Below are 24459 nucleotides of genomic sequence, written 5' to 3' on the forward strand. Positions count from 1 at the left end.
ACCCTACTTCTCACAGAACCTTCTGACAGAAACACATAAGACCTTCCAGCAAGCCTTGTTCTCATTTCCCTTTTTCTCTTCAATGCAGAAATCATGGGCACAGCCTTATAAACAATTATAAACACTGTAACTTATAAACAATTATAAATATATGGTATATGCCTTCTGAGCAAGATTCAACTTGCAAATAGATCCCAACTTAGAAATTTTAAATGCTTGAAAGTCTGCCATGGGTAGTTGGAAACAGAGTAAAACAATCAGGTTTAGGTCTCCGTAACATGATTCTGACAATAGGTTAGAAAAAGGATGTGCTGGGTAGTTTATGCTAACTTGACACAAGCTAGAGTCATTTGAGAGGGCTGCAGGCAAGCCTGTGGGGCATTTTCTTCGTGATTGATGTGGGAGGAAACAGTCTTTTGTAGGTGGGGCCGCCCCTGTGCTGTTGGTCCTCGGTTCTGTGTGAAGCGGGCTGAGCCAACCATAAAGAACAAGCCAGTAAATAGCACTGCCCCATGGCCTCTGCATCAGTTCCTGCCTCCAGGTTCCTGCTCTGTCTGAGTTCCTGTCCTGACTTCCTCCCATGATGCACTACAAGGTGGAAGCCTAAGCCAAATAAAACCTTTCCTCCTCAACTTGTTTTTACTTATGTAAAAACTATAACTATAACTAACATAACTAACTATAACTAACATAAGGTATTATAGGAGACAATGTTAGAGGCAAGAAGGGTAGTGACAAGAGGGTTTTTTTTTTTTTTTTTTTTTTAGAAGCTAGGGTGGTAGGCAATCTAATAGAATAAGAAGGGAAGGGAATCTAAAACTCTGTCTCTGTCTCCCTCTGTCTCTCCCTGTGTCTCTATGTCTCTGTCTCTGTCTCTCTCTCTCTCTCTCTGTGTGTGTGTGTGTGTGTGTGTGTGTGTGTGTGTGTATTACAGATTAGATGCATGACAAAGAGAAAAGAAGACACATACCTTTCCCATGCAATATATTCCTGGTGTTAGAATAAGTTACTGTGGTGAAGATGAAAGTGAAGTACAGAGTTCTCCATTTGAGGAGTACTGTTGACTTCCAAATGGGTAAATTCTAGTCTGAGATGACCTTAAGTTTAGGTTTATAGAGCAGCAGAGGTAGAACAAAAATTTTTAAATCATTGAAGTCAATGTGAAGTCCCAGAGAGGAGACTTGCCTAATGGGCTAGTGGAGACCCCAGAATTTGAATTCATGTATGAATTATAAACCTAATATTCTTCCCACTGTGCATTGTTTCTTGTGTGTCTCAGCTTCTCACCCCCACACATATCACTATCATAAAGCAAAGGTAACTTCAAATGGAAAAGTATCTAATTATGAATCCCGTGTGTCTGGTATAACATCCCTGTCTAGGCTTAGAAAATATTTGAATAGAGGAGAATGATGGAGTATATCTGATGTTTGAAGACATATTTCCTAAAGCGTAATTAGTTTCTCGTGTGGGAAGTCTTGCAAGGTACCCACAGCTTTGGGTGAGGACCCGTCCTGTCTTTATTTATACCTCAAGCATTGTGACCAACAAGAACTTCAGTGACTCAGAAACATTTCCTATGGCCATGGAGTAGGAACTTACCCTCGAATGAGGCCAGATTTATCTAGATATTTGGAAGGGAGAAAGAAATATGAAATAATATATAAGAGGCATGCTTAGAGAACAGGATAAAATGAATGAGTCCAAATTTGGATTTCATATGTGATGTTTACTTCTTAAATAAAAACTGTCAGAGAAAGAAATAAAAATCAATCAGACTTTATATATGTTAAGTACGTCTTGAGGCGTCGGGGTTGTACAGAAACAGTGCCAAGTTTGATTTGGAAAGGGGAATCTACCTTTGTCTCAGGGTAGAGCTGAGAGCAGTTTGTTAGCCTGGCACCAGAAAGGCCAGGTAGGAAGCTGCTGCAGAGCTGAATCCAGGTGGGAGGAACAGCACCCCATCTCATGAAAGCTAACATGCTGTTCTCTTGTCCACGGACAGAATATTATAGAAGGCAGAATCAGCAGTGTCCAGTCCTGTGGTTCTCTCCCTTTGAAACCCTCACTCAATGCCCATTTTCTTTGTTACACTCATCAAGCTGCCTGGCTTGAGATTTGTTACTGGCAGCTCTGCATCTCCAGGAAAGAGCCAAAAGACCAATAGACCAATCATTAGTGCTGAGATAGCAATTTCTTCCACTGTTGGGGCAAGCTGTGATGTTTCCCAGATGACAGCTGCAGAGACTCCTGCAAGCATTTCATATAAGGGAAATGGGGTGGCAAATGAAGAGGGAGAAACAGTACATTCCCTGTGGAAGATGGCGTCTATGCATAATAAACGCAGTTACTCTCTCCCAGAGTTAGAGGGGAGCAGAGCCCTATGTGTAAAATGGAGAACATCGTGACTCTTGGTCAAGGAGAAGAGGGAGAAAGAGTCTAGGTCATAAAGTACCTTCTGGAAAGTGGTTTGTATGTGCACAGCTTCTCACAACATGTCACTGATGTTTCCTGGTCCAGGTTCTGTTTTGAGATTTGTTCCAAATCGTGAAAAGTTGCAAAGTGAGCTGAGGGGTTGCATGATCAGGACTCAAGACTTTTAAATCATAATTGTTTTGTCTTCTGAGATTGAGAACTTCTATTTATTTTGGAATTGTCATGAGCCAAGGAGATTGTACCTTCAAAACCTAGAGTATGGACAGGACATCCAGGTTCATCAAGACCTTGAGGATTTGAATCTTTTGATATTCTAGACCACACGAGAAACTAATTACGCTTTAGGAAATATGTCTTCAAACATCAGATATACTCCATCATTCTCCTCTATTCAAATATTTTCTAAGCCTAGACAGGGATGTTATACCAGACACACGGGATTCATAATTAGATACTTTTCCATTTGAAGTTACCTTTGCTTTATGATAGTGATATGTGTGGGGGTGAGAAGAAATCGCAGGAGACAGGGAATATAATTCATGCTAGAGTACACGTTTATATATGCAAGGTTCTAGGTTCCATCTCCTAGATTCTTCTATCCACCCAAATAAAGACACTCCCCCCAGTTGATCCCAACAACTTGTAGCCTGATAAACTCTCCAAATGACTCTGATTAGCATCTGGGAGCCATTGATCTCCATTTTTTTGTTGACCTTGGTGTTGATGCTTTTCAGTATGAATCTTTTACTCCACTCATGGTCACCTAGGATTAAATTCTTAAATACATCACTTGTTTGTTTGTTTGAGGCAGTATTGCATGATGTAGCCTTAGCTGGCCTGGAAACTCATAGAGATCCAACTGCCTCTACCTCCTGAATGTTGGAAGTAAATGTATATACCATCACACCTGCTCATATAATTATTTTTAATAAATCAGAAAGATGTGTGTGGTGTAGTACATGAACTTTGAGATCACATACACATACATATTATTATCTCTTTAAGATTTTTTTTACTATTAATAAATGGAGACAACTATATATAACCTTCATTGTTCCTACTTTGGTTAAAATATGCACTGATTAAAGTATTTCCAACAGTATGACAGACATTATGCTTTTTTAATCAAGCAAAGACCACAGTTTAGTATAATGTATGTTTATAAACCCAGTACCTCAGTTAAATTTTAATTTCAGATAAATGCAAATAATTTTAGTGCGTGTCCCACACATGGTATAGAGCAGTCTAATGCTTCAGAAGTATTTTTGTCTGAATAACTATTTTTGTTTATTTGGTGCCTTTTATTTTCATTTAAGTCTAGTAAGTCTATTAGTGTTTTGTATGGGGAACCTAACAGAGAGACACTGAACAAACAAAGTAGACCAGAGACAGCTTCTCAGAAGATACTATAACCCTGACATAAAAGTTAACAGCAGTCAGCCTTTAGTGCCAGCGCTCTGGAAGCAGGGAGGGGTGGATCTCTGTGATTTTGAGAACAGCCTGGTCTACATAGTAAGTTACTTTTGATCAAGCATTGTATTAGTTATTTCTATTGCATTATCTCATTTTACCCATGCTGCAAAATTAATATCTCCATTTTCAGATGTTGAAATTTCAGCTTTGAGATGTTGAATGAGTTCCTTAAAGAAATGGCTCCTCCTAAGTTTGAGTTGAGACAAGGCCTCAGATATATATATATACATATATATATATATATATGGAAAAGGCACACATACTTTGTTATCTGAAACATTATACTCCTATCATATAAGTTGTAGAATGAACATAAATGATTTCTTAATTAAATATTTTTTATTAATTACAATTTATTCATTTTGTATCCCAGCTGTAGCCTCCTCCCTCATCCCCTCATCCCCTCTTCACCCTTCCCTCTTCTCCTCCCATGCCCCTCCCACAGTCCACTGATAGGGAGGTCCTCCTCCCCATCCATCTGACCCTAGCCTACCAGGGCTCACCAAAATTGGCTGCATTTTCTTCCTCTGTGGCCTGGTAAGGCTGCTCCCTCCTCAGGGGGAAGTGATCAAAGAGCCAGCCAGCCACTGAGTTCACCTCAGAGATAGGACCTGTTCCTCTTACTAGGGAACCCACTTGGACACTGAGCTGCCATGGGCTACATCTGTGCAGGGGTTCTAGGTTATCTCCATGCCTGGTCCTTGGTTATAGTATCAGTTTCAGAAAAAAACAAAAAACAAAAAAAAACCCTGTACCCAGATTTTTTGGTTCTGTTACTCTTCTTGTGGAGCTCCTGTTCCCTCCAGTTTATTTCATCTCCCCCTTCTTTAATAAGATTCCCTGCACTCTGCCCAAAGTTTGCCTATGAGTCTCAGCATCTACCTTAATACTATGCTGGGTAGAGTCTTTCAGAGGCCCTCTGTGGTAAGCGCCTGTCTTGTTACCTGTTTTCTCCCTCTTCTGAAGTCCATACTGTCTGCCTTTCTGAATGAGGATTGAGCATCTTACCCTCCTTCTTGCTTAGCTTCTTTAGGTGTACAGATTTTAGTATGTTTATCCTATATTTCTAATATCCACTTATAAGTGAGTATAAACCATGTGTGTCTTTCTCCTTCTGGTATACCTCACTCAAGATGATCTTTTCTAGGTCCCACCATTTACCTGAAAATTTCATGATTTCCTCATTTTTAATTGCTGAGTAGTATTCCATTATGTAAATGTACCACAATTTCTGTATCCATTCCTCCATTGATGGACATCTGGATTGTTTCCAGGTTCTTGCTATTACGAATGAAGCTGCTACAAACATGTCTGAACAAATGTCCTTGTTGTGTACTTGAGCATCTTTTCGATATATGCCTAGGAGTGATATAGCTGGATCTTGAGGAAGCACTATTCCTAATTGTCTGATATAGTGCCAGATTGATTTCCAAAGTAGTTGTACAAGTTTACATTCCCACCAGCAATGGAGGAGGGTTCCCCTTTCTCCACATCCTCTCCAGTATGTGTTGTCACTTGAGTTTTTGATCTTAACCATTATGATGGGTGTAAGGTGAAATCTCAGGGTTGTTTTGATTTGCATTTCCCTGATGACTAAGGATGTTGAGCATGTCTTTAAGTGTTTCTCTGCCATTCGATATTCCTCTGTTCAGAATTCTCAAAAAATAAAAAAGTCTCTGTTTAGCTCTGTATCCCATTTTTTAATTGGACTACTTGATTTGTTGCTTTTTAACTTCTTGAATTCTTTATATATTCTGGATATTAGCCCTCTGTCAGATATAGTGTTTGTGAAGATTCTCACCCAATCTGTAGGCTGTCCTTTTGTTCTGATGACAGTGTCCTTTGCTTTGCAGAAGCTTTTCAGTTTCATGAGGTCCCATTTATTGATTGTTACTCTTAGAGCCTGTGCTGTTGGTGTTCTGTTCAAGAAGTTATCTCCTGTGCCAATGAGTTCAAGGCTCTTCCCCACTTTTTCTTCTAACAGATTTAGTGTGTCTGGTTTTATGTTGAGGTCTTTGATCCACTTAGACTATAGTTTTGTGCAGGGTGATAAGAACGATCTATTTACATTTTTCTACATGTAGACATCCAGTTAGACCGCACCATTTGTTGAAGATGCTATCTTTTTTCATTGTATGTTCTTGGCTTCTTTGTCAAAAATCAAGTATTTGTAGCTCTGTAGGTTTATTTCTGGGTCTTCTATTCGATTCCGTTGATCCTCCACTCTGTTTCTATGTCAGTACCATGCAGTTTTATTCTGGTTTTTGTTTTGTTTTTCCATATAAAATTGAGAATTGTTCTTTCAAGATCTGTAAAGAATTGTGTTAGTTTTTTGCTGTGAATTGCATTGAATCTGTATTGCTTTTGGCAGGATGGCTGATTCATGAGCATGGGAGATCTTTTCATCTTCTGATATCTTCTTCAATTTCTTTCTTCAGAGACTTGAAGTTTTTTACAAACAGGTCTTTCACTTGCTTGGTTGGAGTCACACCAAGGTACTTTCTGTTATTAGTGGCTATTGTGAAGTGTGTAGTTTCCCTAATTTCTTTTTCAGCCCTTTGTCTTTCATATACAGGAGGGCTACTGATATTTTTTTAATTAATTTTGTATCCAGCCACTTTGCTGAAGGTGTTTATCAGCTGAAGGAGTTTTCTGGTTGAATTCTGGGGTCGCTCATGTATACTATGATATCATCTGCAAATAGTGATACATTGACTTCATCCTTTCTAATTTGTATCCCCTTGATCTCCTTTAGTTGTCTCATTGCTCTAGCTAGGACTTCAAGTACTATGTTAAAGAGATATGGAGAGAGTGGGCAGAAGAACCATACATTGGAATTTTTCTTTCTCCTATTTCATTGCATAGCAAACAGCAATATTTGCAACTTCTAATGTCTATTAAGATTCAGGAAGTATATTTTTAAAATATTTAGAAATAAATTAAAATCCTTTATTGTTTTAACAATAACACATATGTTGACACCTAGGGGAGAAAAAGTATATTTTACATGTCACTTCATAATATATGCTCAACAGAGAACTAATAATTTCTTGAATATTAAATTTGAGGGATGCCTCATAATGATAAAGGTTTTTATTGATAAATAAAAAGATCATCTGTGTTTCTGTGGACAGATTAATGGTAACGATTGAATAAACTTTTGTTTCTAATGTATTCAATTTAAGGAAATACATAAAAATTACAAAAGGAAATTCTAGGGAACTATTAAAAATCATTAAAAAAAAAAAAAAGGAACTGGGTGACCAATTCTGTTCCACAAGATAAAATTGCTCCAGGCAAGCTGCAGACTTTTATCTGCAAGAGCAAATGCAGAGTGAAACTGTCAGTCACAGCAGCACAGTGAAGAGAATCTCTGTATGCAAATGGCTTCCTTACACAATGGCTTCAGATATGATAGAGGTTGACTTCTTGCTAGGATGATGCATTACTTCAGCTTGAAGCTAAGGATACACTTATGTGCCTTAAAAAGAGGGGTGACTTTACTCACAAAGGTTATCTTCAGTGAGAGTAAACAAATTAATTTTGAATAGCTGTGGCCTGAGGGCCAAATTCTATTTCAAATAGCTGGGGGGAGGGGAAGTTGAATGTCCTAGTTCCCCAGCTTGACATTCTCTCTTTTTAAGAATTTTGATGTAGATTCATCGACCATTTTTTTATTTTAATGTAAAGCAAACAAGTGTAAATTCTTTGTATTAACATAGGAAAAGGTTAAACCAGTTGGAAATCATGTCCTGTCCTCACCAACAGTGAGAGTGACCTTAACATTGGTATCCCTCTATTTATAAAAATGGAGATCAATACTTCATGAACTGAAGTGAGAAAAATGATTGAAGAGACCAGACTAATAGAGCACACTGTGGATGCCTGTTAATTCCACCGTGCAAGAATAAGACCACTACCATAATTTTGAGGCAAATTTGAAGCAAGCTTTAATTAAATCCTGACCAGGGTGATGGACTGTGACACATTTTTCACATTTTGCTGAGGCTTATAAAGGTAAACTCATAAAGCTACATGTTTCCTACCAGGTCCAATTGGGGAAAGTATACATCCTGACATATTTCCTGTGGATGTATTTCCTACCTACCTACCTACCTCCTACCTACATCTGATAAAGCACATCGGGGAAGCAAACACGTGTGGCTTGTTACGTTCCACAAACAATAGCTTCCAGCACCGCAGGAAGTATCTGCCCTGGGGCTAGGTTCTTACAGGTTAGAGGCATTTTTGTTCTATGGATCTTTTAGCCATAGCAATTAAAACTTAAAACAACTTTGGCTCTGGCATGACCTAAAGAAAAATTTAAATGTCTGCTCTGCTGGCTTTAAAACAAATCACTCTGCACAAGTTTTACCTACTTATCATTAATTTTCACGCCTTCAGTGTTATGTATATCTACACCCATTCGCTGTCTGGTACACCTTTCAACAACCATGGCTATGCTTCCTCTTTTCTATGCGAATATGAATCAAAAGAGATGGGTTTTCTTTCCTATGCACCCAGACTCAAACCCAGACTCCTCTTTGTTAGTCTTGTGTTCTATGCACTATCTTTTTTTTTTTTACAGAAATTGTGGCATTTTTTTTTCAATGCAGTTTATTCAGGAACCTGGAACAATCATCTGACCCTGGGGAAAGACAGCCCACAGCTTAAATAGCATCTGGGTAGCCAACCCCAGCGTGCCATGTGGGCAATGCAGATAGGTCTACTTACATGGAAGCAAGCCAGATCTTCGGCCTTAGCCAAATGTGGAATTGTTCGTGACAGAGAGCACTCACCATCGGAAAGGTGGAAGGCGGAAACCAGCTCCATCTTTAAGGCACAGCATTCCGCAGCTCTCTACAGTTCCCCCTTTTTGTTTTAGACGCATCAGGCAAGAGTAGAGGTCTGATCTCTGATATTAGAAATAAATTGGGACTTTGTACTGATGTTCATTTAGGTGTCATCCACTCAAAGAGCATCAGACCCGTCCGATACCTTTTTCTCAGAGGCGGGACCTGGGGCATCAACCTGTATTCTATGCACTATCTTAAAGCTACCTGCTTTTCCTCTGTATTCAGGAACAACCACATGAGTTACACTGTGCTTTGTTTACTGATGGTTAAAGATTCCACTGTACACAAAAGGAAATAATTACTAGAGCTTGAACAGATGTAGCCTCCAATTCTTTTCTACCACTCCCTTTTATGAAACATAGTGGTCAAGCTATGATTAGTATTCTGAACATGAGGTGATGGTAAACTATGCTTTTTTATTACCATGAGATGGCAAAATTACCCACTCTCAAAGGACCAGCTGCTCCAGGGCGGCTGGCATCCCCAGTGCATGCCTACATTCACAAACTATTTTAACTGGTAGCTTTCTGGATTTTTGTTGTTGTTGTTAGAGAGGAAACAAATGTGTAAACCTGTTAAAGCCATTCCATCTGTTCTGATGAAATAACATCACTGTATATATTAGTGAAATCTTGCATTTCAGGATTTTAAGGCTGCTACATATCTCATAAAGACAAAGGTTGTCATAACAGCTTCTTAAAGAGACATATAAAGAATTATGAGAAAAATACAGTTAAATCCCTCTCCATGCTTATATATAATATGTGTAAATATGTGCATGAGAGACTTATATTTTAAGTTGGTAGACATAATATACATTGTGCCACAGTAGATGTATTTTTTCGAATATGAAGGTTTGAGGGATCCAGATATATCTTGGTACTAGAGTGCTTGCTAAGAATATCTGAAGGCCGAGGCTTATCCATACAGTACAGCAAAAATAAATAAATACAAAGAGAAAGATGGTAGGTAGATAGGTAGGTAGAAGATTGAGGGTGATGATCATGATGGTGATGATGAAGATAGATGATAGATTGATAGGTGGTAGAAAAAAAATAGATAGGTACATAGATAGATGATAGATAGATAGATGATAGATAGATAGATAGATAGATAGACTTGAGAACAAATCCAATCTTTGCCCAAACTGCCATTATCTCCAATAAAATGGTTTAAGTACTTATATCATTATTAATTTCCACAATGGACATGAATCTAATCCCATAAAGCTATTTTTTAAAATCAATTGTTAGAAATATTATACATTAATACATACTGCATTGTCAACACATTTATTAGGAATTTCCATCTATGGAAAGTCTTATGTATATTTTGTCTAGTTTATTCTTCCCTAAAACCTCCATAGTAGATATTACTATTATTAAAGGATGTGGAGGCTAAGAGTTTCAGAAAATTACCCATATTCATAAACTTAGAAGATGGAAATCCAACAGTTGAATTTGAGTTGTTTTTTTTCATATTCAACAAATACCTGCTAATTAATATATCTCTCGGACAAAATTGGACATTGAAAGAAGAAAGTAGGGAATCGAAGTTGGGTAAGGTACATTCACTTCTCTATGGCCACTCTGGGAGAAGGGATTCAAAGATCACAAAGAGGCCACAAGAATATTGGGCAGGAGGTTGTGAAAGTCATCTAGGGAAGAGGTGATGTTGACATCAATCAGGAGGTAGCAGAGAAGATGAAAAACAAAAACAAACACCTCAGTAGCCACTCGATGTGTTCTGCAGCTTTATTTGAATGTATAGCAATGAAGGAAAGAAGGGGTCAGGCAAGAGCAGTCACTCTCACCTTTGACTTGAAACAAGATAACCTGCTATGGGTGATATTAAAATGAATGGGCAGAGTGAAGAAATCATTCTAGCCTGAAACCCATGCTCCTAGCCATGATTTATGTAATCACTAACAATTACCATAAAAATAAACTAACTGCAAATGAAGTCAAATTATTCCTTCCTGTGCAAAGACGTAAACAATTAATGTGTTGCATAATCCTTGGTTTTTAAAGTAAATGCCCTAGACAGGCTTATCTGAGGATCTTGTAAAGCTTCATTGAGTCCAAGCTTCAATATTTATAATATTGTGAGATGAATTCCAGGCAAAAGATATTTAAAGATAATTTGCCAACAAGCTAAACACATTGAGGTGACTGTTTTACATGATTTTTCTTCTTCCTACATAGTTATATTTGTCAGAGTGTCTACAATTATTGCATAACACTTTTATACCTACTTTCTGAATTTTGCAAAGTTAAGCGATAAAATTACATCTGTTGTGTCTATATAGTCTACCACAGTAAGTACTGAGAAGCCTTTAAATACTGACTTTCAGTCCAACCAGCTAAGACAGAAAAAATAATGTTGTCATTGACAGCTATCTTAAAATGCAGGTCCTTCTAACTCTGACAATGTGCTACTTAGTCCTAGCCACACTACCATAGTAGGAACTACGACGGAAACTGGCTAGCCTCGTGATCAGTGTGTGGAATGCTGGCAGTCAAGGAATGTGAGCTTGACTTGATTGCTTGTATTGTAAGTAAGTAACCTTCCAAATGTGAACATTTTCAAGTTTCTCACACTCTTGTCCCCTTGTTAGTGTAGGTAGTTGTAAAGAATTCTTCACTCCCGGCTCCTAGCTACTGCTGAACCTTGCCTCTTTCTCCCTTACAGGGTCAATGACTGTATCTTGCGGGTGAACGAGGTTGATGTGTCAGAAGTTTCCCACAGTAAAGCGGTGGAAGCTCTCAAAGAAGCAGGGTCTATTGTGAGGCTCTACGTGCGGAGAAGACGACCCATTTTGGAGACTGTCGTGGAAATCAAGCTGTTCAAAGGGCCGAAAGGTAATGAAAGCACAAACAACTCATACCGAGGCAAGAATTATCAAAACTATTTGTCTAAAATGTACTCCAAAGCCTACCTAAAAAGGCATTTCCCTAGTTCCCTGATAGGGGAGGTCCTCCTCCCCTTCCTTCTGACCCTAGCTTATCAGGTCGCATCAAGGCTGGCTGCATCATCTTCCTCTGTGGCCTGGCAAGGCTACACCCTCCCAGGGGGAGGTAATCAGAGAGCCAGCCACTTACTTCATGTCAGAGACAGCCCCTGTACCCCTTACTGGGCAACCCACTTGGAAACTGAGCAGCCTATGGGCTTCCTTTGAGCAGGGGGTCTAGGTCCTCTCCATGCATGGTCCTAGGTTGAAGTATCGGTCTCTGCAGGCCCCGATGGGCCCAGGTATTTTGGCTCTGTTGTTCTCCTTGTGAAGTTTCTGCCCCAGGTCTTTATATCTCCTTCTTCTTCCATAAGGATTCTGGCACTCTGCCCAGTTTTGGCTATAAGTCTCAGTAACTCCTTCCATACCCTGGTGAGTATAGAGTCTTTCAGAGGTGCACTGTGGAATGCTCCTGTCCTGTTCCTAGACAAGGATTTTTTTGTGTAGCCTTGGCTGCCCTGAAACTAACTCTATAAACCAGGCTGGCTCCTAACTCACAGAGATCTTCCTGCATCTGCCTCCCAAGTGCTAGGATTAAAGGCATATGCCACTACTACCTAGCATCACAATTAAATATTTTAGATTATGACTGGGTAATCATTAGACTCATTATTTTTTGTTTAAATCTATTTAACGTCTAATTCTAACTATGGAAAAAGAAGCATTTAACCTTTTCTGGCAGACAATATTAAGTGGCATTTGCCATCTTTGACACACGAACCAGACAAACTCATTAGAAGACTAGTTCAGCCATTTACCAGGGGAATTACCTTCATTAAATACATGTGCTTGATGAGCCCAAATATTTTTTAAAGAACTTGATCATAGTAGGAAGAAGCATAAACTCAGAACATGTAGGTTGAACCCCATCTCTGCCCTTGACTAGCTGGGAAGCTTTGGATAAAAATGTTTCATTTTTTTGGCCTTGATCTTCTCATCTATGGGATACAATTAAAAACAAGGTTTGTTCTTGGAGCTATTACGATGATTCATTAAGATAGTTCATATATTTGGAATAAATCCTGGTGCAAACTGACCACTCAGAACAATATTAGCTAGGCATGCAAGTTATTTCAAATATATTTTTCTTTTACTAAATATGGTAATGGGTTTTTTAGCAATGTAATGAAAATGCTTAGAAGGCCTTCATGAATTCAGCACAGGTGCATTAGAATTCAAGTGTGAATGATGGTCTACCCTATCCATTTACTAAAATCACACCGGCAGTTTGCTTTTGAAAGCCAAATGAATGGAACATAGATTTTTCTCTATTAAAAATATATGTTCTATATAAATAATATGAGTCTATTTATACAACTCAGCTACAGCAATTATTCATCATTTCCCTAAGCAAAGGCTAATTTAAGCCCTCAGGAAAATATTGCCATTCTTTTGCTGGCTTCCTGCTCTCAGTCACTGGATGACCTCCAGCTGCTCAGCAAAACACTTAAAGGCTATAGGGAGCTGATGACCCAAACTCCTTAATTTTATCAGGAACACATTTGTTGGATCTTTATTTTGACATTATGCCTCCTCCAGCTCTTTTACTTCACACTGAATTATTCTTTTCTTCGCGCCTGTTGTAGGGAGAGAATCTCTTGTTACAAGGAGGAGGAAAATAAAAAGTGAGAGCTAATTAACCCTGTATGCAGGCAATAACCCCAAGGACACACACAGTGTATGGAGATGATCTCCTGAGCCAAGGAAATCCCAGGGGCAGTGTTCCTTCCAGAAAGCTGACTCTGTAGAGCCTATGGAGAAATGTGCTGAGTCAGTCATATTTTTTTGTACTAGGTTATTTTGTATAGGTCTGATTTGTTTCTCTGTACCAGTGGTTGTCAGCCTGTGGATCACAACACCCAGGGTGTCACACATTATGTATTGATTCATAATAGTAGCAAAATTATAGTTCTTAAGTGGCAATGAAATAATTTTATGGCTGTGGTCAGCACAAAGTGAGGACCTGTATTAAAGTGCTACAGCATTAAGAAGGTTGAGAACCACTGGGCTATACAAAGCCTACTGAGTTGCAAGGAAAGAAAGTGTTCCAATCACTGTTTGAATTCCAGATTCTTCTCCCAGTGCCCGAATCTCATGAAATGTAGAATTAGAATAACATATTATTAGAGTCTATACTAAATCTGAAAAGATACTGCTTTCTTTACTTTAGTATGTTTATAATTCTTGATTTTTAAACTACAGTATCCCTGGGGGTGAGGTGGGGTGGGGAGGAGATTCCACCATGATAAACTTGTATCATGGAAACTCTAAGGCAATATGAAGTCTCCTTCCTTCAAAATGTTCTAATAAAAAGAGATGAACCTGAAGCCAAACTGTTTAAAGACATCTGCAAGGCAAAATGATTTTAGGCTGAAGCTTGAGCCATGATTTCAATGGTGGTGGAGTAGCTGTGTGATTTATCTTAGCCAGATGAGTCAAGATACTGTGGAGAACTGGAAACACTCCCCATGCACAAAGGTCCCTATCTGGTCCTCTTTGACCATTTAGTTTTCCAACGGTAAACATCAGCACTCTAGCCAGTTAGATGTATTCAACTATGAATGTTAAGTGTATTTAACCTATGGTTGTCTTGCTATACAGTAACCTGGTTCTACAATGTTTCTTCAACAAATACTTATTAAATATTTGCTGTGTACATGACACAGCTGGACAGGGATTCACAAAGACAAGAGGTGACATTTGCTCCCAAGGAAATTATAGTCAGGTAAAGAAAACATCTGTGATATAAACCTGGAAAAGTAAGAAGGAATGTAAGATATTGAGGGAATACGGATTAGGTACTATGCCAAAGGAAACAAAAGCTACCCAAACTACTGAGTTATAAATTAAAATAGCCATGGAGCTGGAGAGGAGAGCATTGCAGGTACAAATAAAATCATGGCGTCCCAAGCATAGGACAGGTCTTCATGTGGCCTAGTGGTCAAGGATTGAAACAATGAGTCTGTATGGCTGAGATAGGTAGGGGCCAGATCATGCTTTGATGTCTTAGTAATATTTAAAAATTTGAAGTTATATAAATGCAGGGAACTTATAAAATTTAAAGCATGGGCTGAATATAATAAGATCCATCATCTCTACATATCCATCAACTCATTCTGGCTGCAATAAAGAAAACAAATTGAAAGGGCAAGAATGAGAGCTGAGTCAAGTTAGCCATGCCTTGGAGGAGAGAATGGGGAAGAGGGAGTTGTGTTGCATGGGGGAGATATGCTAAATCCACATTATCCAGTACAGCTAATTGGTTAGAACACTAATGCTTGCCATTGGACATCTGTGTGGTCAAATAGGACCAGATAGGAAAATGCACATGTTGTTACCGCCTTATTGATAAACCATGTGTGGATCATTCTGCACGTGAGGCCCAGTTTTCTAAATGCGATGATGTCTGTCAATGAGGTGGGCTATGGAAAAAGCTCTGTAGAAATGTGATTAGGAATTCGAGGACTTCTTGGAAGCCCATTCTGTATTTCCAATGAAAAGTAAAAATGCCTTTCTCAGCATGAAAAATTCCCCTTATCGTGCTGTTAGAAATTCAGTAATTGAAGGCATCTGGGGTCTATGTATTGTCAGTTGAGGAAAAAAAAATGATATAGAATGTATTGATTTCTACTATGTAGAAAGTAGTGATTAAGCAAATCTACTTTCTGTTTTCTAAGAAATCAAAAATTAAAGAAAGAAAATCTGAATGTGTAGGGGGGTGTTTCAAGGAACCCCCTAGAGGGCTTTTATGACAAAAGAGGTTTAGTGGCTTTCCTAAAAAGCTCCTAGAATTCCTCTTAGTCTACAGCTTAGTCTAAGTCTGTCATTAAACACTCATCAAAATCACTGGTCATTGTGGCCGAAACTAAACAAACTAAGCTCCGTGAGAAGTTAGGTGGCGCAGTTCTGTTATGCTGGGTTAGATACGACCATCGTCACGCATGTGGATAGCATACCTGCAAGGCACATCCCCCGTACTCTGCTACCCTTCCCTTCTTGGCTCCTTCACTTCCTCTCACGTTTGTCCCCTTTGCTCTTCTAGGCAGTTTTGTTTCTATTTTCATATCTGTATATGATTTTCTGTGTCTGCATAAAGCCTGAGACTGGAAAAAAATGGAAGAAGATGTGATATTTGTCTTTCAGAAACTGACTTAATTCACTTAATATAGTTATTTCCAGTTCTACCCATATTTCTGCAAATAACATGACCTTGGTCATATGTGTATATGTATGTATGATATGTATGTATATATAATTTCCTTTACCCATGTCTATTTTGCTAAGTACCTAGTTGATTCCCTACCGCGTTCCTATGTGACCCGTCCCGCAGGTCTGTCAACGGAGATCCTGAATGGGGGAGTGGGAATGAAAAGGGGGACAAGGGTGGGAGAGATGAAGACGAAGACAGCATTTCTGATCAAAGTCTCCGTTTATTCGAGTTTTCCATACAACTATATAGGCAGAAGCAAAAGGAATGTAATTGCCTTTGGCAGGGTTACTAAGTGACTAGAAATCACAGGATGGCCCACCAAGATGTGCTAATAATGATAAGTTGGAAAGTTCCTCAGAAGAGTTACTTAGGAAGCCCTGAGGGAGAGGAGGATTTAAGGTATTTCAGGAAGATGATCTTATCGAAAGCCCCAGGTCAGCCAGGAATGCACTATTGTATCCAGGCAGTAGTCCGGTCAAGCCAGATGCCAAAATTTAGGGAGCAGCAAGGTGCCAGAAGGCCCCCGACACCTATGAACAATGCTTCACTGAACACTAATGTATGTGCAAGTATCTCTGATGTGGTTACTTGAAATCCTTTGACTAAATATCTAAGAATATTGGAGCTGGGTCACATGATAGGTCCATTTTTAGTTTTTTTTTTAGTAACCTAATGTTTTTTGTTAATTACTCCTGTGGAAAAAAAAATTCTTAAGGCTTAATCAGAAAATTTAACAGGTGAAAGTTGAAATATTTTCGCTATCTAAATTTGGATTTGCTTATGGGTTTGTTTTAGGCAAATAATTATAAAAAAAAGGTGAATGTAAGTTCAACCGTCTACTAACAAACTTCAGTACTTTTCCACCATTTGTTCTATCCGTGTGTGTGTACATGTTGTGTGTGTGTGTTCAGTGCATGTGCACATCTGTCCTGTGCTCATGGAGACTGGAGGTGAATGCAAGTGTCCTCCTCATGTACTCTCTACTTTGCACTTTGAGAGAGGGTTTCAGTGAACACAGAGATAACCAGTTTGATGGTGCCTGGCAAATGAAGCTGAAGAACCCTCCTGTCTGTAACCCCCACTTTCCATGCTGGGCCTACAGCTGCAGACGCATCATGCACATCTCTGTGCATGGATGTTAGGGATCCGAACGCAGGTCGTCATGCCTACACCATAGGTACCTTACTGACTAAGCCTTATCCCCACTCCTATGAATGATCTTAAATAGAAGCCATTTTAATTTCTTTACAAATGCCATATTTTTGCGGTTCATGAGTTGTGTGTCAGTACACACTGAAAATTCAGTGATGTTTGCATACTGCTTTGTACAAAAAAAAAAAATAAACCCATTGGATGAACATTACTGTGTACAGAATATACTCGTTAATGTATTTCCATATATTAAGGAAATTTTGGGGTATTTGAAGTTGCCATGGGTCTTAAAACAAGTGTTTTCTGTCTAGCGCTATACAAATTCATTTGTATCTATACTCAGCTAAAACTTTGTGAATGTGTCCAGCAATGTTATATGCATATATTTCTCCTTTAGTTCCTTATTTCCATATCCTTAATATATGGAAATGTATCCCTGGAGATATTGAGAACTGACAGCATGATGTCCCTTCACACCAGTTTCCATTTATGGTAATGGTTGCCTTTTTCATCCAAAGCCAAAGGCTCAAAGTCCCTGTGCTTTGCTGTCTTTATCAAATCATCCACCATGTCAAAACTATTCAGCATAACCAGTCCACTCACTCTTTAAAATCTTTGCCTTCATTATTACGAAGTTTGTGTCTCTAAGAAGTCTTCTCCGACCTATGCAATAGACTCCCTTGCCAATCCCTTTATGTTTATATCTTCTTTTAGGCCGTCTTTGGAAAAACTCATTGCTTTATTAATGGTCTCTCTTTGCTGAGAAATGTCCAATGGCTCTTTTATCGTCTCTAGGAAAGAACCTAAATTTCTCACTACAGTATCCAGTGCCGTCTGTGGTCTCCCTCTCCTCCAACCACAGGTCTTGGCTCACCCTTCTCTGGGTTAGTCTTCCCTTCTTTTTTTAATTAAATTTTTATTTTTTATAATAATTACAGTTTATTTACTTTGTATCCCAGCTGTAACCCCACCTTCATTCCTTCTCAATCCCTCCCTCCCTCACTCATCTCCTCGCTGCCCCTCTCTAAGTCTGCTGATAGGGGAGGTCCTCCTCCCCTTCCATCTGACCCTAGGTTATCAGGTCTCATCAGGACTGGCTGCACTGTCCTCCCCTTCTTACATCTTCTGATTCGTCTGCCTCTGAGCTGCTGCTCATCCTTTACCACTTTTCACATGCCTTCCTTTTCCGTTTTGACCACTCTCTGCATACTCTTCCCAAAAGCCACTTCCGTGCTGTCTTTCCACAAACGCAGTCTTCTTCTAAAAACAGAAACAAAACAACAACAAAAAGAAATTTTATTCTTTCCCCTTTTTATCCATCCTGTTGTGACGAGGCTTCTCAAGAGCCCTTAATAGATAGGAAAGACGAGTCCCAACAATGTGAATTAAGGAGATAAGCAACCTGCTCAGTTAACACAGTAATTTGATGATCTTGTTCTACGTCTACACTCTATTGGAAGACTTTAACAACACCTTTAAAGGAAAGTGAAACACAGGTAGAGTTTGTGCCCACACTCTGGGTGGGAACTGGTGGGAACTGGACAGGAGTCAAGGCCTCACTGAAGTGTGGCAAGAGGGAAACCGAATAGCTGAGATGGGAGGCTGTGTTGAAACCTCCCCCAAAAGGAGAGAATGAATGCTCTTTCCAGCACTCTGCTACTCACGAAAAGTTTAGCAGGACAACAGATGGAACTGAATCAGTGTTTGAAGCCTTTCACATGTTGCCTGCTAGTGCACAGGGTCCAAAACTAATTTCTACACTTAAGAGGATTTTCATTTGGTAAAAATGTTTCAAGCTGTTCTTTCAGGACAGATTTCTCATCCAGCTTAGTTCAAAATCAACTAGCCATGCCAACATAGCATGTATAAGAGACTCGGAACTTACTGCACATCTAGCCGAAATGGGCTTTACTAGCTTTCCTATTCTACGGATCAATTTCTTGATTATTGTTTCCTTGCTCGTTCTGGATCTTCTCTCTGTCCCTACTTTCCTTATCTCTGATATCAACATAGCCAAAATGACCTATAACCAACACAGAAACTTTTAGAAATTGCAAATTGATTATCCTTATATCTTGATCTTTAGATAGAGGCCAAAAGTTTCCAGTTTTAAGCACATAGTTCATATGTTATGAATGAAGATTTTAATTGAAAATGAGATGGGCTGTCCTTAACCCTTGTGCAGAGCCTGCATGCACTAAGGTTAGTCTCCTTCTCTATCACATGTAGCTCTGCTAGCAATGCTGTGCAACAAGCTAGACTGATTGTCGCCTAATTTGAGGGCTGAAGTGAAAAAAAGGTTGGAGTTGTCCATCATTCATTTGTTTATGATCAGTTTACCACACCACCAAAAGAAGCCAAGCACAAAGTTTATGTGCTCATTTGGCTGCTGGGACCTACCATTCATTGCATGAAAGGATATCATACATTCTTTCCATTTCTTCCCACGGGGGTAAATTAAAAGGTACATTGATACTTTAATGCATGTGTGAATGTGCCTCCGAATGCAGGGCCCCATTTAACTTTTCAAGATTGTTCTCTGGGCTCTGAGTTCCAAGTGGTAGGTGGACCTGTTTTTCTGTGAAGGGTGATTCTGAACAATGGTTTGACTATTCGTAAGCAAAAATGGCAATTCTAACTTTGGCATGAGGTCTCAAAGCACTGTATTTTTTTTCTTTAATGTTATTTCTGTCCATTCCTTTGAATTAAAATTATTCCCTTGATAATAAGGGGATCGGCTTAAGTACATATACAATGAAAACTTTTACTGGGATTAAATACAGAGAATGCAAAAGAAAAGGCCAACTATATGGTAAGCCAGGGAAATATTCTTCTCAGAATAAATATGGCTAAATTGCCACTTTCCACCCTTACAATTTTTTTTCCAAGTTGAGGAATTGATAACAGGTGATGAATTAAGCATGTTTGTTGACACTTAGCCACTGGATTTCTCCTGTAAGTGTACTATTAATTCCTGATAATTTCAGATCTAAAATATATGCTTACAGACTAAAGACTTTCTATAAGCTAATGTTTGATCCCATATCATGGAAAGATCTGTAAACAAACTCTCTCCTGAGAACTCAGAACAAATGATTTTCACTGAAAAACTAAAGCACAAATATTGCTGCTCTAATCTCTACAGTTCTGTGCATTATAGCATTATGGAAAGCAAGTCATTTGACTGAGTTTGCTAATGACATTCAGAAATTAAAGGCTTATGTCATTCCTCTCATTTTGCCTGTGGGGATAATCCCATCATCATTTCTCCCTCAGATTATTTACATGCTATTTAAAGCTAAGCACATATGATCAAATGATTCTGTGAATGAAAAAATTAAAACATAACTATTTTAACATTTAAAATGCAGAATTTTAAATGCACTGTTCATGACAAAGGTTGGAATTTTTTAAAGTTGTATGATTCACACATCAAATCTTTAGAGGGCTATGAATATTAACAAATTCATGTGTTTTCCTTATGGCATTCTGAATGTTTTAAAAGAAAAAAATGTTGCCATGGGAAACACTACAACTATGAATTTCTTCTGTTCTAAATTATTTTCACTAATATGCTTTGTGGCCAACCATAGAACAAAGAGATTCACAGTTTAAATTCATGTGTTGCATAGCTATTGAATGGGCATATTAGGACATCTGTGCCTGCGTATCAATGCCTGAAAAATAGATGTTCTTCTTTTAAAACTCATATTCAGAAAATAATCAGTCACTCAACAAATATTTTATTTCAAAACCACCTGCTACATTTACTAGTTCAGATAGTTCTAAATCCTAAATCAAATTAAAACATAAACATTGTTTTTGAAGACAATTGTAGCTAGATAACTTTAGAATTTATCTTACCCAGAAAGCTTAATGGTGTATATGTAATGGAATTGTTCTTAATATTGATGAAGAAAATGAACTTAAACTTTTTTAAGTTTAGAAAATACATGATTCATCTACTTATGAAATGCCAAAAAAAAGTCCAGAAAAAGGTGGGGAATTATCAGTCAATACTGGACAGGGAGTTATTAAAATAGAGGAGGAAACTGGGTAGGGTTGGTTTATGCCAGAAATTGCTCTTTTTAGAAGGCTAAGACAGGAGAATCACAAGCTCTAGGCCAGTCTAATCTACTACATAGACAGACTATTCTTTTTTTCAAACTAAACTAAACAAAACCATGGAGGAAAAGAAAATTCTAAGTGGTACTGGAAACAAGAGACATTTTTTTCTAGATGAACCATGGAAGTCTCTGTGTGTATGTCTGTGTGTGTGTATGTCTGTGTGTGTGATATAAACAAGAATCTAGTTACAATAAAAAGAAGAATTTTAAAAAGAAAAGCATGAAACTAAAAATAGAAATGGATATGAAGGACTGTATGAGTTGCTTTTATTTATTAAAAAAAAAAAAAACGTTGACAGTGACAAATAAAGCCACAGAGTAGGGAAAATTGTCCCAATAAACCTACCATACATTCCTATGATATTAAATATTAAACAAAATCTGAGAGTTGAACAGTAACAATGTAAAATACTACTCTCATGAAACAGATTGAATACAAAAAAGCAAGTTTGGTGAGAACCTCGTGAAAGGGGTCCATCCTGAGAGCCAGCAGAGGCTGGTAGAGTTAAATGTATCCAAGTGGGTTTACTAGTAAGGTGAACAGGGACTGTCTCCGACCTGAACTCGGTGGCTGGCTCTTTGACTGCCTCCCCTGGATGGGGGAACAGCCTTGCCAAGCCACAGACAAGGACAATGTTGCCAGTTTGGATGAGACTGGATAAGCTAGGGTCAGATGGAAGGGAGGAGGACCTCCCCTATCCGTGGACTTGGAGAGGGGCATAGGAGGAGATGAGGGAGGGAGGGTGGGATTTCGAGGGGAGGACGGGTATAGCTAGGATACAAAGTGAATAAACTGTAATTAATATAAAAAATAAAAATTTAATTAAAAAATTATCCATCATCTTGAAGAATAATACTATAATATCCTCAGATTTAAAAATGTTTTTAACCTTATGGTTTACGAGATCTGCTTCTAAGAATCTTTATTGATGACTGCATGTAAAATGACAGTCTGTTTCACCAATATTTGCAGGAGACAAAATAGCCTAAGGAATAAAGGAATGACCAAAACAATTTCAAAATATTTTTACATTTTTTTCATCCTTAAAAATGAATGTATGATTGCAGCCAGTCCTGAAGATACCTGATAAAACAGGATCAGATGAATGGGGAGGAGGTCCCCCCTATCAGTGGACTTGGAAAGGGGTACGGTGGAGATGAGGGAGGGAGGGAGGGACTGGGAGGGAATGAGAGATCGGACACAGCTGGGATACAGAGTTAATAAAATGTAGCTGATAAGAAAAAATGAATGTATGAGATTACTGTGCTGAATGGATACTTATTAACGAAGTTGACGAAATAAATGTACTGAAATGGAACAAAACCAGTATAAATCATTAAATTATATACAGTACATTGTGTTGAAATTTACATAATGTTTAATGACTCATGTAAAAGCAAATAAATGCAAACAATATGCATGTTTAGACATAGAATGTACCTAGAAGTGTAATTGCTAACAGTGATTGCCCCAGAGAGAGAACAATATGCAAAGAAAACTTTTTTAAATTTATTTTTAATATAATTTTTTATTTATTACAATTTATTCACTTTGTATCCCAGCTGTAGCCCCCAACCTCGTCCCCTCCCAATCCCACCCTCTCTCCCTCCCTCGTCTCCTCCTATTCCCCTTCCCCAGTCCACTAAGAGGGGAGGATTTCCTCCCCTTCCATCTGACCCTAGTCTATCAGGTCTCATCAGAATTGTCTTTCACAGTCTTCCTTGTGGCCTGATAAGGAGGCCCCACCCCCTCCCCCCCACACACACACAGGGGAAGGTGATCAAAGAGCCAGCCAATGAAATCCTGTTAGAGACCTCCTGTTGCCCTTACTAGGAAGTTCATTTGGAGGCTGAGCTGCCACAGGCTACATCTGTGCAAGGATTTTAGGTTAGCTCCATGGATGGTCCTTGGTTGGAGTATCAGTCTCAGAAAAGACCCCTGGGTCCAGATTTTTTGGTTCTGTTGTTCTTGTGGAGCTCCAGACCCTTCCAGGTCTTTCTGTCTCCCCCTTCTTTCATAAGATTCCCTGCACTCTGCCCGAAGTTTGGCTATGAGTCTCGGTATCTGCATTAATACCCTGCTGGATATCAGAGGCCCTCTGTGGCAGGCTCCTGTACTGTTCCTTGTTTTCACCTTCCAATGTCTATCCCATTTGCCTTTCTGAATGAGCATTGAGCATCTTACCCAGGGTCCTCCTTCTTGCTTAGCTTCTTTAGGTGTACAGACTTTAGTATAATTATCCAATATTATATGTCTAATATCCACTTAAAAGTGAGTATATATGTTTTTTCTGCTTCTGGGATACCTCACTCAAGGGGATCATTTCTAGTTTTCAATTTATTACAATTTATTTACTTTGTATCCCAGCTGTAGCCCCTGTCCTCATTCCCTCCCATTCCTGCCTTCCCTCCCTCTTCTCTGCCCATGCCCCTTCCCTAGTCCACTGATAGGACAGGTCCTCCTCCCCTTCCATCTGACCCCAGCCTAGCAGGTCTCATCAGGACTGGCTGCATAGTTTTCCTCTGTGGTCCGGTAAGGCTGCTCCCATGAGATAGACATCAGAAGAGGGAAAACTTTTTTTTACTATATATTCTTTATACCTTTGAATTTTTTTAACATACACATATACACATTCATATAACTTATTCTGAAAAACTAATTCTTAAAAAAATATGAAGATTTAAAATGAGGAGACCAATACAGCATCTGCCTAGCATCATGAGGTTCATTCAAGCCACAGTGCCTAAAGAAAAGTGAGAAAGCACTGAAAACAAATACACTTGACAACAGTAATACCCATAAAATAGAATTTGTAGTAAAATATTAAAATATTGTCATTTTCTGTTTATAAAAACTTGAAAACTACAATCTACAAGGAGTAGACTATAATTTTCATCACAATCAGTCATAAGTTAATGAGCACCAACATTTACAAAAACAAAAAAGTTTTTGAAAATGAAAAGTGGGAATAAGTGTTCCAAGATATATAGATATTGACAGATGTATGTTTAGCAAAAGAAATAATAGGGGGTTTCAGTTTATTTCACTAAACAAACACTGACTAGATTATATTTAGCTCTAAATAGATATATGCCATCAAGAGCCAGGAAATGTATCGAGGACAAGAAATATACAGCGACATCATCCTTGGTTGTAATTGTGAATATTGAAGTGTGTAATCTTTCAGTGACACC

General features: G+C 38.6%; 1 protein-coding gene across 27 annotated transcripts in view; it reads left to right on the top strand.

The window, feature by feature from the left end:
* The window catches only part of Dlg2 (discs large MAGUK scaffold protein 2), a 1917798-nt gene that overhangs the window by 1404206 nt on the left and 489133 nt on the right, over nt 1-24459 (top strand). For all 27 annotated transcript variants that reach the window (XM_060367555.1, XM_060367549.1, XM_060367550.1 and 24 more), the window contains one exon: nt 11457-11626. In XM_060367555.1, coding sequence (XP_060223538.1) covers nt 11457-11626 — 170 coding nt within the window. The remainder of the gene's footprint in view (nt 1-11456; nt 11627-24459) is intronic.

The sequence above is a fragment of the Meriones unguiculatus genome, chromosome 14 (genome assembly GCF_030254825.1).
Source record: "Meriones unguiculatus strain TT.TT164.6M chromosome 14, Bangor_MerUng_6.1, whole genome shotgun sequence".
Lineage (NCBI taxonomy): Eukaryota > Metazoa > Chordata > Mammalia > Rodentia > Muridae > Meriones > Meriones unguiculatus.